The sequence below is a fragment of the Budorcas taxicolor genome, chromosome 2 (assembly GCF_023091745.1).
Source record: "Budorcas taxicolor isolate Tak-1 chromosome 2, Takin1.1, whole genome shotgun sequence".
NCBI lineage: Eukaryota > Metazoa > Chordata > Mammalia > Artiodactyla > Bovidae > Budorcas > Budorcas taxicolor.
The window spans coordinates 103,516,387-103,536,776 of record NC_068911.1 but is presented as its reverse complement, the minus strand read 5'-3'; the positions used below and the strand labels follow the sequence as shown (position 1 = coordinate 103,536,776).

Below are 20,390 nucleotides of genomic sequence, written 5' to 3'. Positions count from 1 at the left end.
AACACATAAATGTCATAAAATTACATCCCCCAGCTTCTTTTTCAATACCTGGTCATCCACACTGGAAACATGTGGCAGTCACTGTGCATCTCCTACTTTTTTCTGACCCATTATTTAAAAAAAAAAAAAAATTTACATCAGTCTAAAGAAAGTCCTACTATCACATCCCAATCCATCAAGTCTACTCTATTCCTATACAGAGTCATAAACTTGGCTTTTATTATCTCAAAATTCAACTTGAGAGAAAAGTAGTATTTTACTCATGTTTATATATCAGTGCCTAGGACAGGCACATAATAAATGTTTAGTTAACATCTGTTTATTGAAAGGAAGTTAGCAAGAGGAAGGAAAGAAGGCAACTATCATAGAGATAGTATGAATCACCTTAGCTTTTCTCCCATCTACAATGAAAGAAGTGTGTGTCACTTAGTCATGTCTAACTCTTTGAGACCCTATGGATGGTAGATCACCCGGCTCCTCTGTCCATGGAGTTCTCCAGGCAAGAATATTGGAGTGGGTAGCCATTTGCTTCTCCAGGAGATCTTCCCAACCCAGGGATTGAACCTAGGTCTCTTGCATTGCAGGTGGAGTCTTTATCATTTGAGCCACGAGGGAAGCCCATTTACAATGAATGGCTTATTATAATGACCAGACTCAAAGGTCACTTTTTCTGCTTTTATTCTCTGAACAGTCCTTAAACAAATGTTATTTCCTACCTCTGAGATGTCTATAGTGCTATTTCTAAAAGTCTCCCAGTTTAAGACTGTTAATGATCTAGTTTCATTCTTTTACAAGTGGTTGACCAGTTTTCCCAGCACCACTTGTTAAAGAGATTGTCTTTACTCCATTGTATATTCTTGCCTCCTTTGTCAAAGATAAGGTGTCCATAGGTGTGTGGATTTATCTCTGGGCTTTCTATTTTGTTCCATTGATCTATATTTCTGTCTTTGTGCCAGTACCATACTGTTTTGATGACTGTGGCTTTGTAGTAGAGCCTGAAGTCAGACAAGTTGATTCCTCCAGTTCCATTCTTCTTACTCAAGATTGCTTTGGCAATTCGAGGTTTTTTGTATTTCCATACAAATCTTGAAATTATTTGTTCTAGTTCTGTGAAAAATATGGCTGGTAGCTTGATAGGGATTGCATTGAATTTGTAAATTGCTTTGGGTAGTATACTCATTTTCACTATATTGATTCTTCCGATCCATGAACATGGTATATTTCTCCATCTATTAGTGTCCTCTTTGATTTCTTTCATCAGTGTTTTATAGTTTTCTATATATAGGTCTTTAGTTTCTTTGGGTAGATATATTCCTAGATCACTTTCTAACACCACACACAAAAATAAACTCAAAATGGATTAAAGATCTAAATGTAAGACCAGAAACTATAAAACTCCTAGAGGAGAACATAGGCAAAACACTCTCCGACATAAATCACAGCAGGATCCTCTATGATCCACCTCCCAGAATTCTGGAAATAAAAGCAAAAATAAATAAATGGGATCTAATTAAAATCAAAAGCTTCTGCACAACAAAGGAGAATATAAGCAAGGTGAAAAGACAGCCTTCTGAATGGGAGAAAATAATAGCAAATGAAGCAACTGACAAACAACTAATCTCAAAAATATACAAGCAACTTATGCAGCTCAATTCCAGAAAAATAAACGACCCAATCAAAAAATGGGCCAAAGAACTAAATAGACATTTCTCCAAAGAAGACATACGGATGGCTAACAAACACATGAAAAGATGCTCAACATCACTCATTATTAGAGAAATGCAAATCAAAACCACAATGAGGTACCACTTCACACCAGTCAGAATGGCTGCGATCCAAAAATCTGCAAGCAATAAATGCTGGAGAGGGTGTGGAGAAAAGGGAACCCTCCTACACTGTTGGTGGGAATGCAAACTAGTACAGCCACTATGGAGAACAGTGTGGAGATTCCTTAAAAAATTGCAAATAGAACTACCTTATGACCCAGCAATCCCACTGCTGGGCATACACACCGAGGAAACCAGAATTGAAAGAGACACATGTACCCCAATGTTCATCGCAGCACTGTTTATAATAGCCAGGACATGGAAACAACCTAGATGTCCATCAGCAGATGAATGGATAAGAAAGCGGTGGTACATATACACAATGGAGTATTACTCAGCTGTTAAAAAGAATTCATTTGATTCAGTTCTGATGTGATGGATGAAACTGGAGCCGATTATAGAGAGTGAAGTAAGCCAGAAAGAAAAACACCAATACAGTATACTAACACATATATATGGAATTTAGAAAGATGGCAATGACGACCCTGTATGCAAGACAGGAAAAAAGACACAGCTGTGTATAACGGACTTTTGGACTCAGAGGGAGAGGGAGAGGGTGGGATGATTTGGGAGAATGGCATTCTATCATGTATACTATCATGTAAGAATTGAATCGCCAGTCTATGTCTGACGCAGGATACAGCATGCTTGGGGCTGGTGGATGAGGATGACCCAGAGAGATGTTATGGGGAGGGAGGTGGGAGGGGGGTTCATGTTTGGGAACACATGTAAGAATTAAAGATTTTAAAATTAAAAAAATATATATATAAATAAATAAATTTAAAAAAAAAAAGAGACTGTTAATGAGTGGAATCTTTACTTCCAAAGATCTGTAAAGACAGCAATATAGTCATTGAAATGATCAACACCTTTCATATTGGCCTAATTTTTGTTCACTGTAATTTTCATCTGTTCTCTTCAACTAGACTTGATAATCAGATTTTATAAACTTCCTGGCACATTTTTCTTAAACTATATAATTTTTTTTTCAGGATTGGAGACACAAAATCTGAAATTAAGATTCTAAGCATTGGCGGTGGTGCAGGTATGAACAATGCATTTTAAAATTTGTATTTCACTCCAGACATCATGAACTTCCCTCATAGCTTAGTCGGTAAAGAATCTGCCTGCAAATGCAGGAGACCTGAGTTCGATTCCTGGGTTGGGAAGATCCCCTGGAGAAGTAAACGGCAACCCACTCCAGTATTCTTGCCTGGGTAGCTGGTTACAGTCCATGGGTTCGCAAGAGTCAGACATGACTTAGCGACTAAACCACCAGACGTCATGCTGCTTGATGGCAATTTTGTTTGTTCTTTAGAAAAGCCATTTTCCTTTGCTTTTGGAAGAGATTAGTTTATTAAAACTAGTGAGTGCCATATCACTTCAACTAAGATTAATGTCCCCATATATTTATGGGGTCTAGGACATCAGATTTCATTATTATCTGTAATATGGATAAGTATGATTTTATTTTTTCAAACATATAAAAAGCATGGAAAAACATAGAATAATTTTGAAGATGACATTGAACCAGATGATTTAACTGTTCATAGTAAAGGAAAATTTCAAAAGATATTCCTTAAGTTTGTGCCACTTAAACAAGATCCATAGATGGGTTAGTGGTTTGCGAACTGTTGCTGGTGCATGAGGAGACAAGCATGCCCTAGAATGTAAATCAATACACAGCTCCTTTCATTGAGAAAGCATCACTATGGAGAAAAGTATGCTTCATGACATAGTGAATTTACCCTCTTGTGGCCCCACTCTTTGAGTTGCCGTGGCCTAAGCCATTCCTTTCCTCTGACTCAGGTTCACAGCTGCCCTCTAAGCATTCAGCACACTCCGCAACTCCCTTTCATAAGCAGTTCATGTCTCACTACTTAGAACCAGTGCTTTTATCCAAGGGGAAATGGGAGGTCTGGATAGGCAGATTAATGAGGGTGTAGTTTCTAACTCTGCCACTAATGAACTGTGTGCACCTGGCTAAAACATAAGCTTCAGTTTGCCCATCAGTAAAATGGGGGCAACGAATTATGTCTCATAGGTTGTAGTGAGATTTATACAGATAAGTTTATAAACTGCTTTTATAGGGTGCAGGTAGGTCCTTTCTACAAAATAAGAAAATTTATCTCCAGACTTTGCCACATATCAAACTCCTGAGTAGTGTTTGATTTAAATTGCTAGTCATCTGAAAGTCTGAGTTAATATAATGATAACACATATAGTATATATAATAATATATATTAACATAATATATAGTCATATTATTTATGTTATATAATGTATTCATATATAATAATATAGAGTCATATATATTATGTATGTGTTGAGATCCTTATTATTGTTTTATTTTAAAACAATCATGGAGTGATGGTTAGTTACCACTTGGTAACAAGTGAACACTGCATTACCACCTGTCACACAGTGTTAAATAGTGGTTTCTTGAGTCTCTTAAGTGTAATTGTTCTAATCCTACATGAGTGAGTTCAGTTATGGCAACACAACACATCTTAACACAAAGATAACCAAGAGCCCTCCAATGGAATAGGATAGTTTTTTATGTCATCTAGTGCTCATTTTTCATAAAATACACTGTGATATAATGTAATAAGGACTGACTGTTAAAGTAGTTTTACTTTATTATCATCTTTCAGCAAGAAAACAGAAACCAACAAGGACAGGTAATGAAAGATACTGTCATGAATGATCTAATACATTGTGTTTAAGCTAAAATACTCTATTATTGCTTGTGATATTTTATGTCCTAAGGATTATAAGATTGATGAATTGCTCAAAGAGTGTCCTATTAATTCATTTAACCAAGACAGTCATTTCCAGTGTGTTTTGCATATGAATTTAAGGCCACCACAGGCAATGAGACTTATCATTTGATAGTGTCACTTGTGCTTGGACAAGAAGAGAAGCCCTACAAGGAAAAGTAATTAAAAACAGTCTCTACCATGGCCAAGTTAATTGACCTTTTAATATAAAGTTAATTGAATTTCTAATGTAAATTTATCCAGATGCTTATAAGCTATCTAGAGAAAGGAACATTTGCCCTACACAGTGATTCCTTACATAAAGGTGCAAATAGGGGCTAATATAGAGAACTTTTCAGAACAGAGGGAGTAATGCTTGGTGTTCTTCTGACTGAACCTTAACATTGTATTAATAACAAGCTCTGCCTTGAGGGGAATATGGGTGCCCGTTAAGGTCACTCTTCATAAGACACTGATCAAAAACATAAGAACTGCAAGAGAAATTCAAGCTGTAAATACTTAGCTCTCACTGCTCAAGTAAGATATGAAATCAAAAGTAACACACTTAAAATCCCTAGGTCTAAAAGCCCTTGGCATGAAAGAGCAGAAAGGTGTTTAAAGGGAAAGGACACCCCACTCAGTTAGTTTGAGTGTTTATATACCAACTGGGAGATACTTATCTAATAGTTTGTCATTGACTAAATGCAAGTACTGGGTGTGCAGAAGAAACACACTTTATTATATAGTGAGGAACTTTCTGTCCTTGCCTTAGAGAAATGGTCTCCCTGCATGTTTCACGATCTACAGTGTTCCTGAGATTTTGCATTATCCTGTGGCTAAGTATCCTTAAAAACTCACTGCTGAACTCCAATCCCCAGTAGATAAGGTCATTGGCCCTGCCTTATACCTTGTGTTCTGCTCTAATGCATCTTACAGGGTTCTGCTCCAGTCTTAGCTTATGAGCCTCTCTGTTTTCACTTCCTAGATGTTTTCTTCCTGGATGCCTAGGCACCTCTAGATCATATTCTCCATATATTTAATGGAAATATTCTCTCTGCATTCACAATGGTGCTACCACTTCTTACCATCACAATGAAAAAAAATCTACCGAAAGAAACAAACTAAAAACTTTCCTAAATCAGATTCCGGCATTTATATTACTTAATGTTCATGCTCTTTGGGGACCTATTTGATTTTCTTCTCAGAACCATGAGTAGGGGTGCTATGCACCCTTTCTGTCTTCTGTCTCTTCTATTTGTTGTTGTTGTTGCTGAGTTGCTTCAGTTGTGTCTGATTCTTTGTGACCCTATGGACTGTAGCCCACCAGGCTCCTCTATCCATAGGATTCTCCAGGCAAGAATGCTGGATTGGGTTGCCATGCCCTTCTGCATGGGATCTTCCTGACTCGGATTAAATTCACGTCTCTTACATCTTCTGCATTGGCAAGCAAGTTCTTTACCACTAACTCGATTGGTATTTGGGTGGAGAGGGATTTCATAATCTGAGGAAGAATGTAAGAATTTTGAAAAAGGTATTTGGCAATTCAGTTCAGAAACCAACCAATTATTAAGGCTCTGTGCAGTTCAAAAGAAAGGAAATTGGTGAAAAATTTTTCGGTGTTACCCATAACTGATCTACCACATCAATCAAATACAGTTAATAAGCAACGTTATTATTCATAGATTACATGTTTACTGTTAGGAGAATGTTTGAAATAAATACTATGGGTATTCAAAAAGAGGAAATCAGGAGAAAAAAATCATGTACAGAAATACAGACCATGGAGTTTTTACAGAGGCCAAATGGGGGTAGTGGTTTAGTCACTAAGTCGTGCCTGACTCTGGAGACCCCATGGACTGTAGCCTGCCAGGCTCCTCTGTCCATGGGATTCTCCAGGCAAGAAGACTAGAGTGGGCTGCCATTTTCTGCTCAAGGGGATCTTCCCGACCCCGGAATAGAACCTGGGTCTCCCGCCTTGCAGGCATATTCTTACTAATTGAGCTATGAGGGAAGCCCAGAGGCAAAATAAGGAAGTGTAAAGTTGTATATGTGCATGAGTTTGAGTGCTTTAATGAAATAAAGTGCACAGTGGGAATGCTTTATTTGAGGTATCAGAGCATTTGTGTCGTGCTGATTTCAGCAACTGTTTTTAGATATTGAGAGGAACCACATTGTATTCTAAACCTTACAGAATATGCTTTTTGGTCCATTGTCAACATTGATGCTTCCTAAAATTAAACTACCCAATGGAGCTATTATTCAACTTTTAATGAGTATTGTCTTTATGTTTGATGGTACATAGAGAAAAAGAAACCCATATTCTTTTTGGTAAGGGAGAGTGCTATTAATTTGCAGTGCACACACTTATGCCTGGAAAAATGTTCCAGAAAGCAGTAATGGGCAATGTGTTCTTGCTCTGGGCTCTGCTAAAAGGAGAATCATTTTATCTGTTTCATTGTTCAATTCTTATGTTCAAATGCCAGAAAATTTTATTAGGTTTAAACAGGACTATAACTTAAATAATCTCATTGTATCCAGGTTTCTACTTCTTTTTATTAACCTATTATGTACCAAATCAGCTGTCATACCTTATATAATAGTGTTTACATTTATACAAAATTGTTCAATCCACTGAAGCAACTCACATATGAAATACAGGTGGTATGGACCCTCTTATATAATTTTTCTGATAATAATTATGCTGACATGTTGAGAGGGGTTAGGTGGTTTTCTTCTATGACATATAAACATCAACAATAAGACAGAGATTAAAATATAGAAGAGAATTTAGAGATCATCAACACCCTCATTCCACAAACTAAACACCTGAGAACAATCAAGAAAGAATAAAACCTAGGTCTCAACTAAAAAAACAATAGTCCAACAAACTGTACTAAACAGATATAAAAGTTAATTATTGACTTGGCAAAAGAGAGACTGGGTATTTAGTACGGACCAGCTATTTGGAAATCTAATTTTATCAGATTTTTAATCTTGTTTTCTTTCATAAATGACATGTTAAGGTGACCCTGAAGTTTAATTTTCTAAGCGAGGTGAATAGAAGTTGAAATGAATGTAATTAAGGCAAGAACTGGAAAAGTTGGTCTATCCAGTTTAGAAGCAGAAGCTGGTAGAAAGCAAAGGTTAATGTTTCCAGTGTCCTCAGGTAAGCCGCCAGTCTACATCAGCAACTAAGGAATGATTGAGGAAATACAAGGAAATGCAGGATTTTTTTGCCTGGAAAAAAAAAAAAGTATTTGAATATGCTTATTGCCATCTTCAGATATTTCCTATTAAGCAAACCACAGAATATTTGGCCCTAAAGAGCCAGTGGTTGAAAGAGAAAGTTTTTTGTTGTTGTTCAGTATTAGAGTTTATAAATGATCAAGATATGTGCTTTCACTTCTGAAAGCACGTTATCTTTGGACGTAAAGAGCTACCTGTCATGTTAGGAGTATTAGCTTAGGCTGGAAAAATACTTTTCACATATGCTATTCAAGGGACTCAGGCACTGACATGTTGGGTAGTTGGGCTACTAAAGGTGCTTTCAGTCCAGTAAACCTATGATCTTATGAGTAACCTTCTAGAAAGAGTGGTGTGGCACCACTTTTGGTTATACTAAAGAAGTGAAATTCAAATAGAACTTCTAGACATGCAGATTATTTTCAGTCTGGATTTGAACTGCTTTATAACTTGACCTGAGTAAAACTGGTTCACTTATGTACAGCATTTCCTTCACAACCAGAAGGATATGGACTTGGGTTCTAGTTAATCATTAACCTGTAGGATGTAGGGCTGTCTACTTCAGATAATTTGGGGCCTTAGATGTAAAGTATTCTTAAAGGTATTCATAACTATGCTATTTTAAAATAAACTATTCTCCATATGTAAATTTACCAAAATAGGTTACCTGTATTGTATTTAAAACTTTGAGTGAAGTATTGTTAAAGACAGGTATACTACAGAATTGAGAGGCATGAGCATAATACTACAATATTGGCACCACTGTCATTAAAACCAAAGTAAACAAGATTGTTTTGGCTAATTCAATAAGGCCTGAAGCAGGAAAACAGGGTTTAATGAGCAGAGTGAAGACAAAAGTATCATTATCTGCAGATTAAATGACTGTACACTTAGAAAAGCAAATAAACTCAGTCGTGCAGCCTTACAATTAATAAGAATGCACAATAAGAATGTAGTAATGGCCTGATACAGGTGAAATAGGAAGAAAGCAATATGGTAGATCCGCATTTCTTTCTGCCAGCATTTTAATGTTTTTCATTTACAGGTTGGCTATTTACAATGTACTTAGAAAGTTCATGGCATGTGGCTATCTGTAATTTTGCTGAGGGACAGATTTGTGTCTGCCCAGTTCTTATGCCAGTTTAGGATGCATTCTCTTAGTTGGTGAATGTGCTTCTACCTGACATAAACTAGTGAATAAAATTTTGTGATTTAACACACACAGTCATATAACCCTGGTATAGGTTGTCTATTTCCACTCTCATTTCCATCCTAATCTTATATGCCACAAGGAGGTTGGGGGGAGCAGTCCTAGAGATTGGGGGTCAAAACCCAGGGTCTTCGAGGCTTTGTCTCTATTAACAATAGCAAACTGATAGAAATGGTGAAAAATATTGGATAAGTAAGCTACTGACATACAAAATATAAGAAACCTATTTTGAATAAAATTTTTGCTGAGAACAAGTTGACAAGATTTAAAAAGCAAATATGCCATAATGAGGTTACAGTGGCATGAAAGCTTTCATGTACAAAAGCTAAGTATAGGAAATGAAATGAAATTTTCCTGAAAGTAGCATGGCATTATGTATCAAGAACAGTAGAACAGTTCTAGTATTCATCTAATGCACAAGGAGCTTGTGACAAGGTTGTTACAATACTGACATACTTCATAAACAGCCAATCCCTGCGGTCCCAACAAGGCCTCTGCTGCTCTTCAGTCCCTCCTTGCAGAGTCTGTACATCCTCCCCATTCTATGTATCTCACCCCCCGACCTCTAAGGTACCCAGCAATGGGACTGGTCTTGCCTGCCCAGGGGTCTTCTGAGAATCTGCTATAGTTCTTCAGCCTGTATCCTTTGAAAGAGCTGGCATCTGAGACCTGTTGTTTTGGGTTTTGTTTTAATATCACCAAAGATCAAGGTTCTCATTTTAACCATTAATTCTTGGTATGAATATGCAAAAAAGACTTTGCATAGTAATTCATGGTTCATTGTCAGATGCCTCATAATAGCAAAAAGTTTAAAACTAAGTGTAACTAACTATATACCTTTTAAACATCACAATATTGTAAGTATAGAGTTTACCTTTCTATGTAATGTACTGAAGTAGCAAATATCTTTGTATTTAAAAAATGTAAATTGAAAGGTAAGGCAAAATTTAGTCTTTTTTTGAGTTGTTTGTTGAATATCACTACACCTCAATGTTCAGAACCCTTTGGGACATTTTCTTTAAGTTTGTGTCTCAGAGAATATTTTGGTAGTAAGGGTTTTCTTCTGCAGTTGCAAAGCATTCAGGCGGTATTCTTCCTGGGCCAACAGCCAGAAGACACGAAAGCAAATGGCAATGCCCTTTTCCACTCAGAATTTATATTTATAATCCCCTTCCTGAGACTCTCCGGCTATCTTAATATTCTACTCTCATCTTTCCATACCAACAGAACTGCCTCCATACTGAGGTTCCCAGTGTAGAGGTGGGTGGAGAAAAGAGAGAGAGAGAGTATGGGGGAGGGAGAGAGTTGCAGGGGGTGAGGGGCGCAAGAGAGAGAGACACAGAAAGGGAGAGGGAAAAGAAAAAGACAAGAAAAGGGATCTCATCAGTAATGTTTTATCTTTTGCACTGCAGCTCAAAATCAAGTCTGATTTTGCTCTGGTTGCAAACTCATAGCTGAAATTATTTTTCATCACTAAGCAGAGAGTTATCTGGGCAATTTTTCTCCCTAGAGACAATTTTGTGTGTGTGTGTGCCTGATATTCTGGTAGAGGGAACAAGGAAGATCGTAATCTTAATGCAACATGTAATAGAATAAATTTTTTCCTGCTGATTATCTAAAGAACTCATATATATTTTGATGTGAGAAATGAAGCTAGAGTAGATGGAAATCAAATGGCTGGAGATACTGTGACTAGCCTTTAATCCTCCATTTTCTTGACCTGGAGGATGTTTTTATTTGGGGCATAGCCTCAGGGTTCTCCAGCTGGGCTTTGTGTTTCATTTAATATAGCTCAGTCAGAAAGACAAGCCATCATAAATACATGATGAGTGCTCTTTCAAACTGTCTTTTTATTATGGAGCTGCCCATTTATAAAGGCACATCTTCATTTCCTTCTTTCCCAGCCTCCTTGAGACTTCTCTTCAATATCACCTTTCCCAGGAAGCTTACATGACCACACAATTGAAAATCACGAACTCTCCCATCATGGCTTCCCCTGGCTCTTTTTTCCCTTGGTTTTAGGACTTATCACCATCCGTAAAGGTTGAATGTTTTGGTCTGTTTTATTCATTGCTGTATCTCCAGTGATTAGAACCTAGCATTTAGTAGGTGCTTAAAAGTATTTGTTGAATTAATATACGGTAGCTTCAACTTATTGAATTATTACTATATATCATGAACTGTGGTAAATTATATCCATATAATGCCTTTAACATTTACAATGACCTGCAGCATAGACCATATTATCCCTAATTTAGAGATATGTAAAGGGCAGAGATATTAACAAATTTGCATATTTCCATTGAATACTAAATTTGAGTCCAATTTTGTCTCTTTATAGCCTCTAACTTTTCCTTTTTTTTTTCCCCTTTTTAATCCAATGACCTTGGATTTTAAGCAAAAAGGCAACATTCCTCTGCTATCTTATTAAGTATATCCTTGAAATTCAGGAAATGAAAAGTTGTCTGGACTCCACCCTTTCCCTATTGAAATGGGAAACCAAGTTCTGTTCATGGACCTGGAGCTGAAGAATGAATTCTAAAAATTTGTAAACATACAGGCAAAGTTAATTTTAAAGGATAGAGAGGCAAAACTCTGAGCACAGACACTGAGAAGGGGTGAAGCACCCCAAAAGGTGCAGATAACGGTAGTGCATGTCTTTATTAGAATTGATCTGTTTGTATTTGGTTGGTTCGGGGCCAGATGCATGTGATTTCTGACCAGTCAGTTTAAATGTCGCAGTATCTAGTTTGTCATTTTTGTGGCTTTCTTTTGGTTCCCAGTTTCTCAGTTTCCCCAGACATTGTGTTGCCATCCCTTGACCCGTTCTCAAGACTCCAGACCATCATTTAGGGACCAGATGTATGTTTATGAGTTAGCGGTCCACCTGGAGTTCTTTTTCCTTGATAAACTGAACAGCAGTTAATGATTGTCTTGTCCTGGGTCTGAATGTATTACAACCCTTCAGACCAGGGAAGCATTCTTCTGAATGCCTAGAAACGGGAACAAAGAGTTTAGCTTTAGGTTAAAGAAGTGAGATGCTTACTTGAGAAGACAAAAATTGAAATTAAAAAAAGGGAACTGAGGTCTCAAAGTCCTATACTGTCTAACAATTTCTGCCTCAGTATTTTTGAACTTTTTCTTTAAGTTCCACTATCAGAGGTTTCAATTATATATCTCTCTTCAAATATAGGCATGATGTGTTTAAAATATGGCCCATATGAAAGCAAGATATAATCACAAAAATATCTGACTGTAAAATTAAGTGAAACACTCAATGTAGGTCAGAAAGGAGACATGGGAAGTCATTCTAAAGTTGTAGCTGATTTGATGGACAGGGTAATGCAAAGGAAAGAGGTTTGCAAGAAGGCAATTTAAAAATTTTAGTTTTCATTTAACTTTCCAAATAAAAAAGTCAGCATATTCTGTTTGATAGAAAGTAACACAGGAGTGAACAGAAAAGAAAAAAAAAAAAAAGAAAACACAAACCAGGCTAATAGAAAATAATTTCTGATTCATGCCAACACATGTTAGGATTTCCTAACTTTGCTCAAGCTTTGCTTATTGATAAACTGAGAAAATCAGTTACATCAACATAAAATGCCAAGACTCCAAAATCATTGATTTGCTTTGGAAGACACAAAAGGAAGTGAGGGTGAGGGAGAAAGAAAAAGGAAACGCAGGAATATTGAATATGGGAATAAAGTTGCTTAATCACTATAATTTTCCATTAGTCATGGAAAACTTTGCAGATTTTGTTCCAAAACTAGAAACACACAGCAAGGTTTTATCTAGCTAACTGAAACAGCTGTTGGCCTAAAAGCTTAGGATGTCGACAATAAGTAGTCTACAATTGTGAGAATCATCATTAAGTAATGAGACCATATTAGAACAGAGATTGACCATACAATGAACAATGAGATGTTCATTATTTTATTTTTCATCAACAATAAAATGAATAAAGTATTGCTTTATCCCCCTTAAATGTGGTGTTCTGGACCTGAAAGTTAAGATTCCCAGAAGGCTTTGTTATACACAATAAAAGCAGCAGGCTGCTGGCTTCTACATTTCTTCTGTTTACCCCTGAATTTGCTGAGAATTTCTGAATTATTCAATTGAGTCACTTCCAGTTACCTTCCCCCATTCTTTCAGCATAATTTGGCTTGTGTGCTCTTTCTTAAAAATTAATTCATTTATTTTTGCTGCACTGGGTCTTCATGTGGTACATGGGCTTTCTCTACCTGCATTGTGTGGAGGCTTCTCTTTAGTTGTGGTGCATGGGGTTTTCATTGTGGTGGCTTCTTCTTGTTGCAGAACTTGGGCTCCAGAGTGCATAGGTTTCAGTAGTTATAGCATGAGGGCTCAGCCACCCCAGGACATGTGGAATCTTAGTTCTTGAACCAGGGATCAAACCCATGTCCCCTACATTGGAAGACATATTTGTAACCACTGGACCACCAGGCGAGTCCAGCATGTTGTGTGCTCTTTAAAAGCATATAGAGGGTGATTAATATCTAATATTGAAACACATTCATATTATTATGGCCTCTACTCAGAAGGATTCAGTTGAAAAAGAACAAATGATCTTCTTCCTTTTTTCCCCCACTGTTTGAATCCCTTACTGCTGGCTTATGATACTTCCCTGATAACTCAGTTGGTAAAATAATCTGCCTGCAATGCAGGAGACCCCGGTTTGATCCCTGTTGGGAAGATCTGCTGGAGAAGGGATATGCTACCCACTCCAGTATTCTTGGGCTTCCCCTGTGGCTCAGCTGGTAAAAATCTGCCTGCAATGAGGGAGACCTGGGTTCAGTTCCTGGGTTAGGAAGATCCCCTGGAGAAAGGAAAGGCTACCCACTCCAGTATTTTGGCCTGGAGAATTCCATGGAATGTATAGTCCATTCGGTCACAAAGAGTCAGATACAGCTGAGTGATTTTCACTTTCATTTTCATGGTACTATAGTCTGTTAACCCTTCACATGCTTTTCAGTGATTGATGATCAAAGTTGCTCACTTGCTCGGACTAGCATTTGAGTCCTTGATACCCTTTAATAAACTCATTGGAATCAAGCCTTTGCTTGTTTTACTTAATTTTACAGTAAGATATTTTTTGTGATTGTATCTTGCTTTCATATGGGCCATAGTTTAAACACATCATGCCTATATTTGAAGAGGGACAAATAATTGAAACCTCTGGCAGTGGAACTTAAGGAAGAATTAAAAGGTTTGAAGTTGATCAGGCCAGCTTTGGAGAAAACTGTCACATAGATTTCTTCATTCTCCACTTTAGCATCCTTCCCCTACTTCCTCCCTACCCTAATCCCCACCTACTCCCATCACCAGTACCCAGGACATTCATTATACCATTAGACAACTCTCTTTTCCTAGTCAGGCATCTTTTGTTCCTGATTTATCTTCCTCATCTCCTTCTTCCAGCCTGCTCAGTCTTATGACCTATGCCTTTTTTTCACCTGCCATATCTAACCTTGGAAAGGTTCTGTTAATGCCATTTATGCCAAAATGTTAAAGACTAGTGTCATTTTCATATGCTAGTCTTGCCAGCACATAAGTATTTTAGTGAAGGTCAACATCATAACTAAGAGAATAAAAGTGCAAAACTTAATTTGGAGCCATTAGTAATAGGGAAAGAAGAGAGATTTTTAAAGAGAAGGACTCAATGATAACAATAAAAATAATGAACAGCTAACATTTATTAGGTGCCAACTCTCTTTTGCAGTGTGCTTTATGTGCATTGTCTCATTTAATCCTCACACCCAATAAATTATGTACTATCATTATTGCTGTTTTTCTGATGAGGAAAATACAGTTTGGAGAGAGAAAGCAAATGGCTGAAGGTCGTAATATCAAGTCAGTGGATCAGACAGGGGTGGAATTCAAGTCTATCCAATTTACCACGGTCTCTCTCACATTGTCACCTACAGGCTAAAGTTTCCTCAGGGCAGGTATTTACTTGCTCCTCTTATCATTTGCCTGGTGTAGTGCCTGGCACACTGTAAAATAATCAATGAATCACTGGTACATGAGTGAATGAATAAATATCTATTTTCCATAACCTCCTTTCCATTTACTTCTCTGGAATCACCTCTTTCCTGGAGGCCCTGCCTTACCTACACATTCTAAAACACTAAATTGCCAGCAGTCCCACATATACAACTTCACTTCCTGTCCTCTGCCTGCAATCCCCATTTCCCCAAAGTCCCCAGACTAACTTCCACTTACCCTGTAACACAGAGCTCAAGAGTGGTCTGCCATGCAGCTTTCCATCTCTCTGGCCTCTTGTCTTATCCTCTCCATCACCATTTCCTTCCTTCTTCCCTCCATGGCCCAACCCAAGCCAGGGTTTCCATGTCTGTCTTTCCATGTCTGTCTTTTCTACAAGAACATGATGTTTTTGAGGGCACATGTCTCATACAATTTTTATACATCTTTTATACCTAATATATTTTATATAAATCTGATCTAGCCTAATTTATCAATTCTACAGCATATTTTTTTCATATTTTAATATCACAGATTGGTATATATCTTCCAGTTGGTGAAATCTTACAATTATAATTGACAGAGTTGTTTTTATTTTATGACTTAGTGATATAAAAGAAGCATTATTTTTATCCTATAATCAATAGCATCTTAGATTTTACTGTAAGTCAGTCAGTTTGTTCAGTCGCTCAGTATGTGTCTGACTCATTGGGACCCCATGAACCATAGCTTGCCAGGCCTCTCGGTCCATCACCATCTCCCAGCATCCACCCAAACCCATGTCCATTGAGTCAGTGATGCCATCCAACCATCTCAGCCACTGTCGTCCCCTTCTCCTCCTGCCCTCAAATGTTCCCAGCATCAGGGTCTTTTCAAATAAGTCAGCTCTTGGCATCAGGTGGCCAAAGTATTGGAGTTTCAGCTTCAGCATCAGTTCTTCCAATGAACACCTAGGACTGATCTCCTTTAGGATGGACTGGTTGGATCTCCTTGAAGTCCAAGGGCTCTCAAGAGTCTTCTCCAATACCACAGTTCAAAAACATCAGTCAAAGGCTTTGGCATAGTCAATAAAGCAGAAATAGATGTTTTTCTGGAACTCTCTTGCTTTTTCGATGATCCATTGGATGTTGGCAATTTGATCTCTGGTTCCTCTGCCTTTTCTAAAACCAGCTTCAGTATCTGGAAGTTCAGGGTTCACGTATTGCTGAAGCCTGGCTTGGAGAATTTTGAGCATTACTTTACTGGTGTGTGAGATGAGTGCAATTGTGTAATACAATAAAAGGTATTAAATATAGTTTACCACTTCTGTTTCAATGACTACACTAAAGCCTTCGACTGTGTGGATCACAACAAACTGTAGAAAATTCTTAAAGATATGGGAATACCAGACCACCTGACCTGCCTCTTGAGAAACCTATATGCGGGTCAGGAAGCAACAGTTGGAATTGGACATGAAACAACAGACTGGTTCCAAATAGGAAAAGGAGTACATCAAGGCTGTATATTGTCATCCTGCTTATTTAACTTATATGCAGAATACATCATGTGAAATGCAGGACTGGATGAAGCACAAGCTGGAATAAAGATTGTGAAGAGAAATATTAAGCACCTCAGATATGCAGATGACACAACCCTAATGGCAGAAATGAAGAGGAACTACAGAGCCTCTTGATGAAATTGAAAGAGAAGAGTGAAAAAGCTGGCTTAAAACGAGACATTCAAAAGATTAAGAAAATTAAGATCATGACATCTGGTCCCATTACTTCATGGCAAATAGATGGAGAAACAATGAAACAGTGACAGACTTTATTTTCTCAGGCTCCAAAATCACTGCAGATGGTGACTGCAGCCATGAAATTAAAAGACACTTGCTCCTTGGAAGGCAACCTATGACCAACCTAGAAGGCATACTAAGACACAGAGACATTACTTTGCCAGAAAAGGTCCATATATTCAAAACTATGTTTGTTTGTTTTTTTCTCCAGTAGTCATGTATGGATGTGAGAGTTGCACCATAAAGAAAGCTGAGCGCTGAAGAATTGATGCTTTTGAATTGCGGTGTCGGAGAAGGATCTTGAGAGTCCCTTGTACTGCAAGGAGATCCAGCTAGCCCATCCTAAAGGAAATCAGTCCTGAATATTCTTTGAAAGGACTGATGCTGAAGGTGAAACTCCAATACTTTGCCCTGACTCATTTAAAAAGACCCTGATGCTGGGAAAGATTGAAGGCAGGAGGAGAAGGGGACAACAGAGGATGAGATGGTTGGATGGCAATACCAACTCAATGGATATGAGTTTGATCAAGCTCCAGGAGGTTGTGAAGGACAGGGAGCCTGGTGTGCTGCCGACCATGGGTTCGCCAAGATTTGGACATGACTGAGTGACTGAACAACAACAGAAATATGAATGAATGAATGGCAATCATCTGTTCAGTTCAGTTGCTCAGTCGTGTCCAACTCTTTGTGACCCCATGAATAGCAGCACACCAGGCATCCCTGTCCATCACCAACTCCCAGAGTTCACTCAGACTCATGCCCATCGAGTCCGTGATGCCATCGAGCCATCTCATCCTCTGTCATCCCCTTTTCCTTCTGCCCCCAATCCCTCCCAGCATCAGAGTCTTTTCCAGTGAGTCAACTCTTCACATGAGGTGGCCAAGGTACTGGAGTTTCAGCTTTAGCATCATTCCCTCCAAAGTAATCCCAGGGTTGATCTCCTTCAGAATGGACTGGTTGGGTCTCCTTGTACTCCAAGGGACTCACAAGAGTCTTCTCCAACACCACAGTTCAAAAGCATCAATTCTTCAGTGCTCAGCTTTCTTCACAGTCCAACTCCCACATCCATACATGACTACTGGACAAACAATAGCCTTGACTAGACAGACCTTAGTTGGCAAAGTAACATGTCTGCTTTTGAATATGCTATCTAGGTTGGTCATAACTTTTCTTCCAAGGAGTAAGCATCTTTTAATTTCATGGCTGCAATCAACATCTGCAGATTTTGGAGCCCCAAAAATAAAGTCTGACACTGTTTCCACTGTTTCCCCATCTATTTCCCATGAAGTGATGTGACCAGATGCCATGATCTTCGTTTTCTGAATGTTGAGCTTTAGGCCAACTTTTTCACTCTGCAATTTCACTTTCATCAAGAGGCTTTTGAGTTCCTCTTCACTTTCTGCCATAAGGGTGGTGTCATCTGCATATCTGAGGTTACTGATATTTTTCCCGGCAATCTTGATTCCAGCTTGTGTTTCTTCCAGTCCAGCGTTTCTCATGATGTACGCTGCATATATGTTAAATAAGCAGGTGACAGTATACATCCTTGACATACTCCTTTTCCTATTATGACAATCATAACCCTCCTCAAAACACGTTTTTAACCTAGTTGTTCTTCATCATAAACACTGTGTCAGAGCAACAGCTGAGTATTCTACTTTATTTATGCTGGACTTTCCTAGAGATAGTAAAGTAGTTGAAAATATTCTTTTCTATTCTATTCTATTCTTTTCTTTCTGGGCCAAGGTGAACTGTTCTATATGCTTTTCTTCTAGGTGAAATTGATCTTCAAATTCTCTCCAAAGTGCAAGCTCAGTACCCAGGAGTTCATATCATCAATGAAGTTGTTGAACCAAGTGCTGAACAAATCACCAAGTACAAAGGTACTTATAACCCACGATGTGTGTGTGTGTGCACTCAGTTGCTTATGGTGCTGTATATCAAATCCTATTCTGAAAGGCTTGTCATCCCACATGCATCCCTTCAGTCAGTAACAACATAATTACTGTGGTACATTCTTTGTAAGCTTATTGAGAGAAGAACCTATTTACTTTCTTGGCAGGCAAGACTTAAACACCTCAGAATATAAATAGTAAATAGAATCCCTTTTTTTTTTTTTAACTGTCTCGCCATCCATCCCCTGGTCATCAACCATTGTTTTTGATGTTTATTTTATAGACAGTCATTAATTAATTCAGAGGTGTTTAAACAGAAACCTTACCCTAAAGGCTTATGCATAATTGGTAACAGCAAGAATCAACAAACTTTTCTCTGAAAAGGGCCGAATAGAAAGTATTTTAGACTTAGGCCACCTGTTTAGCCACTAAGTCGTTTCTGACTCTGTGATCCCAGGGACTGCAGCACACCAGGCTCCTCTGTCCTCTACTGTCTCCCAGAGTTTGCTAAAATTCATGTCCACTGAGTCGGTGATGCTATCTAACCATCTAATCCACATGATCCCTGTCACAACTAATTAGCTCTGCCACTGAACACCAAAGGCAGCCAGAGACAATCCATACACTAACAAGTGTGGCTATGTCACAATAAAACTTTACTTCAGTTCAGTTCAGTTCATTTCAGTCGCTCAGTTGTGTCTGACTCTTTGCAACCCCATGAATTGCAGCACGCCAGGCCTCCCTGTCCATCACCAACTCCCAGAGTTCACTCAGACTCACGTCCATCGAGTCCGTGATGCCATCCAGCCATCTCATCCTCTGTCATCGTCTTCTCCTCCTGCCCCCAATCCCTCCCAGCATCAGAGTGTTTTCCAATGAGTCAACTCTTTGCATGAGGTGGCCAAAGTATTGGAGTTTCAGCTTTAGCATCATTCCTTCCAAAGAAATCCCAGGGCTGATCTCCTTCAGAATGGACTGGTTGGATCTCCTTGCAGACCAAGGGACTCTCAAGAGTCTTCTCCAACACCACAGTTCAAAAGCATCAATTCTTCGGTGCTCAGCCTTCTTCACAGTCCAATTCTCACATCCATACGTGACCACAGGAAAAACCATAGCCTTGACTAGATGGACCTTAGTCAGCAAAGTAATGTCTCTGCTTTTCAATATGCTATCTAGGTTGGTCATAACTTTTCTTCCAAGGAGTAAGCATCTTTTAATTTCATGGCTGCAGTCACCATCTGCAGTGATTTTGGAGCCCCCAAAATAAAGTCTGACACCATTTCCACTGTTTCCCCATCTATTTCCCATGAAGTGATGGGACCAGATGCCATGATCTTCGTTTTCTGAATGTTGAGCTTTAGGCCAGCTTTTTCACTCTCCTCTTTCACTTTCATCAAGAGGCTTTTTAGTTCCTCTTCACTTTCTGCCATAAGGGTGGTGTCATCTGCATATCTGAGGTTATTGATATTTCTCCCAGCAATCTTGATTCCAGCTTGTGTTTCTTCCAGTCGAGTGTTTCTCATGATGTACTCTGCATAGAAGTTAAATAAGCAGGGTGACAATATACAGCCTTGACATACTCCTTTTCCTATTTGGAACCAGTCTGTTGTTCCATGTCCAGTTCTAACTGCTGCTTCCTGACCTGCATACAGATTTCTCAAGAGGCAGGTCAGGTGGTCTCAT

The 20,390-nt window shown here is 38.5% G+C and overlaps 1 protein-coding gene across 1 annotated transcript in view; it reads left to right on the top strand.

Annotated features, from left to right (window-relative positions):
• The window catches only part of HNMT (histamine N-methyltransferase), a 43,430-nt gene that overhangs the window by 8,477 nt on the left and 14,563 nt on the right, over positions 1-20,390 (top strand). Inside the window, exons 2-3 of the mRNA XM_052636058.1 lie at positions 2,819-2,871; positions 18,588-18,695. Of these exons, the coding sequence (XP_052492018.1) occupies positions 2,819-2,871; positions 18,588-18,695 (161 nt within the window). The remainder of the gene's footprint in view (positions 1-2,818; positions 2,872-18,587; positions 18,696-20,390) is intronic.